At 41.1% G+C, this 11,435-nt stretch overlaps 1 protein-coding gene across 1 annotated transcript; it reads left to right on the forward strand.

Moving 5' to 3' along the window:
• Nucleotides 1-618: 618 nt before the first annotated feature.
• On the forward strand, nt 619-10,797 carry LOC110048892 (solute carrier family 22 member 15-like). Its single transcript, XM_089298917.1, has 8 exons — nt 619-1,159; nt 4,014-4,441; nt 5,075-5,281; nt 6,457-6,591; nt 7,401-7,495; nt 8,175-8,283; nt 9,692-9,903; nt 10,171-10,797. The coding sequence occupies exons 1-8, from the start codon at nt 830-832 to the stop codon at nt 10,308-10,310; spliced, it is 1,656 nt and encodes a 551-aa protein (XP_089155043.1). The 5' UTR covers nt 619-829; the 3' UTR covers nt 10,311-10,797.
• Nucleotides 10,798-11,435: the final 638 nt, after the last annotated feature.

An 11,435-nucleotide genomic window follows, 5' to 3' on the forward strand; every position in this document is an offset into this window, starting at 1 on the left:
CGCACGAGAATGGCAGAGTTGGCGGCGAAGCATGTTACGTGGAATGAGGCAAAAGGCACTGCACAAAATAGGGTTAGGTGGCGCGCGCTAGTTGAGGACCTATGTTCCACTTAGGAACGAAGAGGATTAAGTAAGTAAGTAATCGCATGTTCGATACTGATGACTTTTCTCAACGCCAATGAAATTACAAACCATTAACTTTTCATGCGAAAGGCGATTTATTATGTTACCGTAGCAACGGCGATCTTATCACAAGTGAAAATAGCATGTTATTTTCACTTGTGAAGATATCAAGTTTTCGCGCGAAAGCTCACCTGGTATTTCATTGTATTTCATTAATAAGCTTTATTGCCTGAAGTGTAGCTCCAAAATTACTTCAAGGGAAATATCATACGGTATAGTCTAAGATCATTCACAAGAATATTTTCAGCCTAAAATCGGCAGAAAAATAAGAATATTAGCCTGGGCTAGAAAAAGCAATCTTCAGAGATAAAAACGAGTATACTGGAACGTTTGTTAAATGGCATTTTGATAGAGGTCTCGCTGAGTGAACTTTGTCCCTATTCACGTGAACACAAATCAGCGATTGGCTAACAGTTTGCTATGAACTGGATATTTTCTTAGATGCAAATTCGCAAAACACGCATCTCCCGGAGAGTTGTTTTGGATTCAGTTCACGTTGTACTTAATTAAGTGTTGTCCAAAGCCGTTGCACGGGACTAATAAGCCCCGATTGTGTTACATTCCCTCTGCTAGAGAAAGGCGGTTGTGTTCACAAGCAGACACTTGCATAGAGTTATTCCTCTGAAAGCTACCTGTTGAAAACAACATGACTTTAGACGTGGATTCGGTCTTAAGACGCATTGGCCAGTTTGGTCCTTCCCAGATTCGTATTTTAGTCATGTTTCTGTTCATATTTTTACCCATCACCTACCAAACCCTTATCATGGTGTTTGCGGCGTACGAGCCACCGTGGATGTGCGCTGACAACAGCACGGCATGTTTGGAGTCGAACAGCTCATCCGCACTGAGCAAGGTTTACAGCACAGCAACAAGACCCATTGAGCTGTACGATAGAAGATGCTCCCTGAACAGAAGTGACTGGAAGTTCGCGGATTACAATCTTTACGAAGGACCGCACCAGACGATTGTAAACGAGGTATATACGTATAACAATTTTTTTGTATAATGTATTATTTAGAGCTCAAGGAATGCAACGTTGCTTGCAGATTTACCTCCATTTCTAAGTTGAATTCCAACATTGTTCACACCGTGAATTTCAGAGCGAAGTTTTTGTTTTGCTGAACAATGTTTGCACTAATATAACCTGTTAGTTTTATAACAATCTTGGGTTCACAAGAGCATCAGTCGACCGTCACTTGGGAAGTCGAACTCAGGTTTAGTTGACTATGACCTTTATTGCATAATGATTACTTTTTGAACCACAGAACCTTACTGAATCATTGAAAAGTCTGGTAAATATGTACTTTGCATTCTTCCGGTCTCTTTCTTTAATTATGAGTTTACAAACTTCGGATATTAAACCTTGTCTGGCTGTGTCTGTTTTACTCCAACGTGCAATATCGGTTTTTTGCATTTCCCTAAAGGGAAAGTCAAATATTATGCTTAAAAATTGTATTCAGTTAATAATAGAGGCAGTGCTCAATACAAAGACACCTGACGAAGAAAGCAACTTCTTAAATTTGCACTTTCATCGATTAATGTGCTTTTGAACTCATTTTCATGACTTTGTTAAGTAAGAACCAGTATCAGCCAGAAAATAGGCAGCCTTGCATAAAGATAAAGCTTTTTATTGCAACTCTGGAGGCGAGGAAGACCGTGCTCAGTTTTATTTCAAGCAAAACGCTCTTTGTCTCTACTTTGTATTTGTTTTTAGCCAGAGAAACAGTAATTTATGATATTTCCTAGAACGAAACAAATTACATGTTATGTAATACATCTCTGCTACAGTCAGACACCGAGGGGGGGGGGGGGGGGGGGAGGGAAGACACATATCTCGTGCCTGTGACACTGATAAACATCTCACAACGCGGGCGTCCATTTCAGTCAGTTACAGTTTAAATAAGAGAGTCTACCGTGTGGTAAATTAAGGGACCAGACCCAAGGAAGAATAGTCGAAGCCTGACACTTCTTGCAACCATAATTTATCTCCGTGATGTACAAAGGGCACGGTGGAGGATCATTGTTAGTCTCTCCCCACCCCTGCCCCCTTTCCTGTTCTGGGTGCACACAAAGATACAAACAAACAAAGATCCTGATTCTGGTGGCAGAACTTGATTGACCTGTTAAAAAAACTTGGTGATCCTGGCAACAAAACTTGATTTGCCTGTCAGCAAAACTTGAAGAACCAGTCGGGGTGAGATGTCAGAGTCCCCTTTTTGTCGCATGATTTGCCAGACGCGTAATTAAGCTTAAACCGCAAGAAGCCGGTGCGAACAAAGGACAAGTGACCTGAACTGCTTTAATTTAGACCAAAGAGCTAACCACGGTTAAATATTTTTTAAAAAGCTGCCCAAGAGTATTGTTTTCTGCATTATCATTGGCCGGCGTTTTGATGAAGTTTGAAGCTTGAGGGATAGGTGATACGTTTATTTGAAACAAATGCAAAACCAATCGAAATCGCAACCATGATTGATTGTTAGGAGATTTTATTTTGTCCATGGAACAACGAATATCAACAAAAGGCGATTTGTCCGATGGCGTCAGAGCTGCTACAATACCTTGTTTTCTCGTTTCCTCATACTAATTAGGGTATTTGTGGTTTCAAAATTAAGAATAACTCATAAAAGAAATGCAATATCAATTTTTAAACTCGTGGATACGCGAAGCGTAGGAAGGTATTTGTTGTGGGGACTCCGATATGCAAATGTGTCACTCACTCACTCTACTATACTATACTATATACTATACTATACTATACTCACTCACTCACTCACTCACTCACTCACTCACTCACTCACTCACTCACTCACTCACTCACTCACTCACTCACTCACTCACTCACTCACTCAGGTTTACACACTGTTCGTAATTAGTCGGCCCGAACGAGAGTGCCCAAGCCCGACGCCATGTTGGAATAGCAACTGAGCCCGACGCCATATTGGAATAGTAACCGTACAGCTGCGCGGTTACTATTCAAAGCGTGCGTCTTGCCAGCCCGAATTTGATGATTTTCTAGCTTTTACACGACAATAGTATTAGGTGTTTCGCTAAAGTGAAGTGGAGTTGACTTCGAATGTTGGAATTAGTACTATGGCCAACTTGAAGGCTGAATTTCTGGAGCATTTGAGTCGTCCAGGCGTAAAAAAATGACCAGGTTATGAGCATTTGTTTGCTGGAAAGTGACCTGAAAATGAGTAAATCTCATGCTAATGTGGTAAGCTTTGATGAGAATGTGTCTTAGCGGTCGATCTTAATGAACTTATGTGAGCGAAACGAACTATTTTTAATGAACGAAACAGCCATTGAAAACAGTACAAACATCGGCACCGTTATATAATATTGTAATTTCATTTTTATAATTTAGTAACATCTAAACCTGAGGCCAGCCGAAATATTGTTTTAAATATACGACGCTGTGTCAGCCTTGCAGAAGTCTTTGACTTATTATCGTTTTACTTTCCAAGTTTGGCAGCGATTAGATCTCCTGTGAGATCCAACGTTCAATCAAGCAGAACCTTCGTTCACAGCTTTGCAGTTTATAGCACTTTCATGTTGAGTTGTCCACGTAGAAGTTGTGTTCTCCATACTTGTCTTGCTTATTTTAGTAAATTGATCTGAACTCTGAGTGGGATGTGAAATGCAGATAACTTGGTAAAAAATTCTCAAATACATGATTTTGATAAGTTTAAATGGTTTTTACCCTGTCTTTTGTTTACACTTCTGCTTTCTGATTGAAAAGATAACAAAGGTAAAGAAATCTCCTATAAGCTTGTTGGAACACATATGTAAACAAAGATGTCCGGCTCATGTGCTTGTGGTTTATTTTTCAGTTTGACTTGGTCTGTAGTCGTGGATACTTGGGCTGGTTAGCCAATGGCATGCTGTTTGGGGGCTGGGCAGTGGGAGCCATCGTTCTTGGCATTGTAGCCGACAAATTTGGCCGCAAAAGTGTTCTTTTCCCTTCCCTTTTAATTGTACTGGTCGTCACATTTGCAACGGCGTTTGCCAAAGCCTTCTGGATTGTCGCAGTTTGTCGTTTCATCGTCGGATTTTTTGAGGCTGGCTGTTTTCTTTCAATGTTCGTAATGGCGACTGAATTGGTTGGACCCGAGAAAAGAGCGCTGGCAGGGACCCTAGTGTGGTTTTACTTCACCATAGCCCTAATGATTTTGGGTCTTATCGCCTATTTTGTACGTAACTGGCGCACACTTTTGATCCTATCATCAGCTCCGTGGATTTTTGTTCTTGCGTTCTGGAAGTAAGTTTGAATGAAACAAGGCTTGTAATGCCATCATAGAAGAAGTTGGAGGGTTCCAGCTGACTATTTAACAATTAGACTGCGAGCTCGAGATTTCTATCACGTGATAGTTGACGAGCCGTGCATAGAAATCGAGAACGAATAATCTAATTGGTTTAGTATAAATCTACCAAAAGTTTTCGATCAATGTGTTTAGCATGATGTCTTCTCAGGAAGGTCGTTTTCTCGAGAGACAAACTGTAAACAATGATGTCTTTTTTCCCCCATAGTAGTTTTTTTTGTTGTAGTTACAACCCCGTGCGTTAATATTTAGCTTTTATTAACCGAGCAGCAAAATGTCAGTCAGAACAAAACAGTTACATTAAACGAATTCAAAAATTGTTTTTGTTTGCCATATAACAAACGTCTTATTAATCGAGCTTGGTGGGTCTGTATGGGAGAATCTTGACCTCGGTAGTGTGTACAGACCTCACTGCGTTTCGTTCTACACTCACGATCTCTGTCAAGGTTCTCCCATACAGACCTCCTGCTCAGTTAATACGAGCTAAGTAATACGCTCTAATACCCTCACAAAAAGGTTGCACTGATTGAAGACCACTTTGTCACTCTCTTTAACGTATATTTTGTCCAAAGATTCATCCCAGAATCAGTGCGATGGCTTCTCGTCAAAGGAAAAACAGACGACGCCCGAAACGTTTTGGAGAATGTAGCCAAGGTCAACAAGAAGGAAATGCCAAGTGACAAACTGCATGTTCCAGTGACTACAGCCAGTAAAGGCGTCTTAGAACTCTTTAGAACATGGAAAATGGCCAAACTGTCAATCATTCAAATTTATCATTGGTAAGTCGAAGAATTAGTTAGAGGCGGGGTGGCCTCATGGCTGGTGCTCTCCGATTGAGGGGTCTGGGCTCGAGCTTTGGCCGGAGACATTGCATTGTGTCAGTTGGGCAAGACACTTTACTCTCACAGTGCCGGCTCTCCACCCAGATGTATAAATGAGTACCGGCGAATTTAATGCAGGGGGTAACCCTGCAAAGGACTAACATTCCATCCAGGGGGGAGTAGAAATACTCGTAGTCGCTTCACGCTACAGAAACCGGAGATAAGCGCCGGCCTGATGGGCCACAAGGCTCGTATGCAGACTTGAACCTAAGTCGAAGAATTACATAATTTTACATAGCAAATGCTGCACTCTGATTGATTATCACCTCAACAAATAGATTCAATGTTGCCGTGCTTCTGTTCAGTATTAGATCACAGATGACGTCAAAATGTGGTAAGAACAAAAAAGTGGCACACGAGGCGATAGCCGAGATGTGTCACTGATCATAAGTAAGGATCAATCAAAATGCGAAAATTATTCGACATATTATTAAAAAAGATTGTGCGCAGTGCAGAAAAATGTGACGTTACCTTGTTTCTCCAAGGTTCAGGAGGAATCTTTGAAACATTACTGGATAATTCATTTTCCAAGAAAGACTGTATTTAAAAAAAACGAATTCGAAATTGATGGTTATGTCATTTCAAAGCCCTGGCCAAACTTGCTTTTACTTACGAGTCCGTTTGGCAAGAGCTTAAAATCTTAAAATTGTCCAATGAACTGATAAGCGCTCATAAAATACTACATTAATTATGGGCTCGAGATTGCTGTGACGTCGTAGAGATCTCGAGGTTTCCATTGAAGTGAGCAAGTTTTTTTGCTTTCACTTTTCCTGATTTACGATGTTGCAACTTAAAAGGGCTAAGTCACGATTTGCGCATCTTGAAAAGTTTGGCCTAAATTTTTGAGGTGCGTCGTTTGTAATTCGCGTTAATCTTCTCCATCCTTAACCATCATTGTTCCTCTATGGTTTATCATTATCTCTTTGGAGTTCTTCTATCTTACTAAACTACTATTTTCAGGTTTCCTTCAATTTAAAGGTAATTTTGTTCGCAGCCAAAATAACTCAAAATAAGCAACAGCACTTGTCATTCGTTAATTGTTTCCCTAAGCGAAAGTTATTTTTCAATTTCAGGTTTGTGAATGGGATGGTATATTATGGGCTATCTATGAGCTCAGGTGAATTTGGTGGCAGTATCTTTCTGAACTTTGTGTTGACGAGTTTGGCGGAAATTCCAGGAAATGTACTGGTTGTTGACAATTGCAACAGGTGAAGGTTTCATTACAATAAAAAGTAATAGACCTTATTCATGTTCCATATTGGACTGGAACCACAATAGCTTGCAACTGAGGCTTGCGCGGCGAGCCTTTTCAAATGCAAATAGAATTTAAGAGTACAGATTAGCGATGATAATTTTGAATGACGTTTCGATGGCTCGTTCATCATTTTCAAATTCGCGAGAGTAAAAGCCAGATTCTTCTGAGCACTTTAGATACTAAGAATGCGTGTGAAAGTCTCGTTAATGATATTCTCAAGCATGAGCCTCCACTACAAGCTAGTTTCAGCCCAATACCAGGAATACGAATATGGTCTATTGCTACAGACCTGAGGTTGTCTCCTGCCTAGCCGAAGTTGGAAAGAAAACTTGGAAAGTGGACACTTCCCTAGTTAACGAATAGCTGCAAATGATCAAAATTGAAACTGGTATCCGGACAATTGAGTATCCCTGTTCATGTCCTCTTGAAAGAAGACTGAAGACTGGTAAGGTCAGTCCGAACTTTTCTCTTATGGTTTTAACTTAGGATTAACAGTTTCCTGGTTCTAATTAGTTGAACTTTGGATCAGGAAATTACTCTGATTGTTTGGGAAAATCTCCTAATTCCAAAGTAAAGTGTTTCGAAGAAATTCCCAATCCAAAGATAGTGCAAAATACTCACCTTTGGCTCGTGTTCCCACAGTATTTCTCGTTCAATCTCCCGAACTTTCATTTGTGTTAGCGCAACTTTTAGAAACACGGAAAATGTTTTCTATTTTTTAAATAAGATCTCAATTATTTTTATTTTCTTGTATTATTCTAGGTTTGGTCGCAAGAAAACCATCATAGCTTACTCGATTTTGTCTGGAATCTGCGTGGTAGCTGTTTCTCTTATTCCACACGGAACAGACAGCATAGGTAGCAAAAACGAACTTGGATTTCATGCTCTGATAACTTAGATTGGAACTGAGTTTTACTCTTTTGAATGCCAAGAAGAAGCTTCATGACGTGGTTAGCTTTAAGATAGCTGCAAAATAGATCAGAACCTGCGTTGTGATTGGCTACCCAGGCAGAAAAATCGAAGTTGGCTTTCCCCGCGGGATTGTCTACAGTTTCCCGTCGAAAAAATTATGTTGCAAAAGCTACATGATTAATCTATTGGTTATTAAGCTTGGTCGCTCAAGATATACGGGTTATTGACCAAGCGTGAGGTCAAGATGGCTGAATATTGGCCAAGTTCTTTTTGGGCGTGTTTATGGACCGAGACGGAGGTCTATAAACTCGTTAAAAAAACCGCGGATTTATAAAGGGTTTTAAAGGGTCTTTCGGGGAAATGTTTCTTGTGGGACACAGCGGGTAGTCCCGAGCGGGCAAGATAGCTCCATCTTGCCTGCTCGGGTAGCCAATCACAGTGCAGCATTTGGTTCATCTTGCCTACTCACGGAGCTAGCCATACAATAACAGTCATTAATATAAATACAGGTGCCATCTGCTAAGAAAAATCTATTGTAGGCTCTCTGTTTTTTTGTCCAAATTGCTTGTCTGTTCTTGTGTAAATCCTAACTTGTTCTTCCGTCTTTCGTTTCTCCTGTCTTAGGTTACATTGCTGGTCGAGTGACGCTTGGCTCCCTGGGTAAAATGTTTATTACCACTTCCTTCGACTCCTTGTTTATTTTCTCAGCCGAACTCTTTCCAACCGTAGTGAGGTAAGATTGACAGCAAATCCCATTCAAAAAGGACGGGGGTGCCCCTCGTACCTTTTCGGGGTTAAAAAGGTGCTTTTGGTACCTCTCAGGATGTTCAGCCCCAAAAGGTCCACAGCAGGAGTTTTTGCGGTGTTGGCATCCTCGCCTCGGAGAGGCGATGGTCAGCGCATCAGTGTCGACAGGCTCGTGAGTGTCGACAGTACTCTTTGCGGTACCTCTTAGGGTATTGAGCATCAGAAACAGGAGCCATAATCGGGGACGGAGACCGTAATTCTTGGAATCCGCGCGCACCTATGACATGGGCCAATTTTGGTATTTCTAGAACAAATTGCGCCATCCTGACGACATATATCCGCGCGGATCCACGCACATGTCGGGGGTTCTCGCGTGGATTTTGTCATGTTGCGTGATCAAATGGTGAGAGTTGCGACATTCTTTTGCGGATTTTTCACAGCGACGACAGGGAATGAGAACCAGGGCACTTATATGTAGGGCGGATTGTAGGGAGATCAAACGAGCGGGTATGAGCAAAAAAGGTTTGATGCAAGAGACAACTAATATGGGGGGTCAACTAATATGAGGGGATTTCTCTTACTTCCAGTCTGGAGCTTAGATTTCTAAAGAAATTCCACGGAGCTATAATCTATATGAATAAGCAACCTTTTTCGTGCATTTCTTTGTTCTGAACTAAAGAAAAAGGTGAGTTTTTTAGGGTCGAAAACAAGACTTCAAAATATTTCGCGCTGTGAATGAATAATATCTGCTCGCGCTAGTTGTACGCGTAAGCTTTCGCGTTTGTTCTGAACTAGAATAAAGCTTATGTAAGAAAACTCTCTACTCCACAGTATCGAGTTAATTTGTGAGTTTTTCAAACACCCTTTTCAATACGGCCAAATTTTCATGGTCCGTTGGTGACCCTATTCTCGGGGTTCCATTGCATCTAGAAAATACGTACATACATTCAGCTACATGCATAACTTCATTTTATACTTATAAATTAGATTATGAGCTCGAGATTTATAAGAAGCGAGAGTTGATGATCCCGAAGACCGATCCGAATTGCTTGTCACACAAACTTCCTCGCTCTCGGTCTTCGGGGAGGAGTGTGCGAATAGCTTTAAGAACGTCCACGAAAAGGGTCGAAGCCAGAAAAAAAATATGACTGAGGCAACGTACGTTCATAAAAAAAAAACAGTATGTCTGAGATATAAATGGTGTGTCCGTGGTTAAATTCTCTTCCTAGCTATTTAAGGTGTTTTTGACTATAAAAAAACAAAAAACGAAATAAAAGACTGTGGAGATGTCTCGGTTTGTCTGTTACTAGTTACCACCCTGGCGTGCAAGGTTAGTTTTGGATCAGTTGACCATCACTAAACCACTGTAACTGTTCCTTCATGTTGTTTTTTAGGAATAGTGGTATGGGCATGGTGTCCATAGCCAGTCGTCTCGGGGCTGCTTGTGCGCCGTTTGTCGTTCAGATGACGCGTATTAATCCCATCATGCCCTTTGCCTTTATGGGCGGCTTGACCATGTTTGGAGCTTTGTTGTGTTCGATTCTTCCTGAAACCAGGGGACGAAGTACTGCCGAAGTCTTCGAAGACACCGCGGAGAAACAACAAGGTAGATTTCGTTTCCATAAGAGAAATGGAAAAAAAAATGCATTCTTGAATGGAATTCTAATCCATCAACTTTGCCGCCTTACTGGTAATTTACCAAGCCTACTGGACGTTAGTAGAGTACTGTACTGGTGACCGCGCAGAGGTCATGGGTTCGACTCTCGTGCAAGCCTGAATTATTTCGTGCTTTGTTTTCGCAACGGTTTAAGTTGCGTATAAAAATGTAATAATCTTAAATATTTTTAACACAGTTATAACCTTTTCATTTCAGAAAAAGAACACGCCTTGGAGGAACACAAGATGAAAATCCTAGTCGAAGAATCCCCCAAAGATTGTTCCGATAAAGAACAAGCCTTGACGGAACAAAAGAAGGAACTCCAGGACGAAGAACCCCTCGTTGATCCTCAATAATGGATGGTTTTAAACCTGAATCTTTTATTCAAATATTAAATCGCGACCGTTATGCAGGGAAATCAGATTTCCTCAACTTCCCAACCTGTCGGAATTGCTTTTTGGTTGGACACACACATATATTTTTATTATTATAAGGCAAGCATTAAATGTTATAAACATAGCTACATTTTCACTAAATAGGTTACAAGTTTGCGCACAGCATTGCACTTTCTGTGCACATCTTTCACTGACGAAGCTGGACCTCTTTGACTACTCCCTCATAGAGTGAAATTCACTCGTAGTCTAATAATCTAAAATTAAGTTTTCTATTTCATACTGAGGGGCGTGCCAATTCGAGAACAGAAACCTTTTTCTCGTCATTTTCCACGATTTTGTTTTAGAAGTCTTGGGAAACTTCTGTTACGATAAACAAAACAGCATCGCGTTCAGTTGACCTACCTGTAAAGCTGTATGTGATAAGCAAAAATAAAAATAAACAAGTCAATTCTGTTGTATTTTCTCTCCCGTTTGCACCGCTATTTCTAAGATACATGTACTAGAGAAGATGCATAACAAAAAAGATCAGGTAGGTATATGCAAATGGCCGATATAATATTCCGTTTTGCGGTCACTATTTCCACTAAATCTACCAATTTCGGCTACCTCCGTTCCTACCGCACATTCCTACATACAACTGATGAATAAATTTGTATGCACTATCGTGGACGATTCAAAAAACAAAGACCCCTTAAAAGTGGCATCCTCCGAGTATAGGCGAAATAATTTCACGGTTGTAGGCAAATCCCGGAAGTGGGCGAGAGAGTAGCGATCCTAAAACATAACCTGATTTAGGAAGCAGGCGCTTGCGATTGAGGAAGGAGAGAGAGGGAGCGAGATGGAACGATGCGCGAGAGCCATAAAACGCGCGCGAACTACAGACACGCGAGTTCTTCACCACGCGTGTAGCGCTGCTCTAACTCGAGCGCCTGCTACGCTTTAGCGTTATCATTGTAAAAAGAAAAAAAAAAATGAAGTGTAACACTTTCTGTCGGTATAGTGGCTGATTCAGCGTTTCGAACCTATGTGAATCGCACCCACCATTCCCGGGCGAAAATCCTTGGGAGGGGTGGGTACGGCTATAAG

The sequence above is a fragment of the Orbicella faveolata genome, unplaced genomic scaffold, assembly GCF_042242905.1.
Source record: "Orbicella faveolata isolate gen_17 unplaced genomic scaffold, um_ofav_v1 contig_34, whole genome shotgun sequence".
Lineage (NCBI taxonomy): Eukaryota > Metazoa > Cnidaria > Anthozoa > Scleractinia > Merulinidae > Orbicella > Orbicella faveolata.

Excerpts from the sequence above, each read along its gene's own strand:
- LOC110048892 (XM_089298917.1), top strand. The coding sequence starts at position 830 with ATGACTTTAGACGTGGATTCGGTCTTAAGACGCATTGGCCAGTTTGGT. Across the intron at positions 5,282-6,456 it reads ATCATTCAAATTTATCATTG|GTTTGTGAATGGGATGGTAT; the intron begins GTAAGTCGAAGA and ends TTTCAATTTCAG. Across the intron at positions 7,496-8,174 it reads ACACGGAACAGACAGCATAG|GTTACATTGCTGGTCGAGTG; the intron begins GTAGCAAAAACG and ends CTCCTGTCTTAG.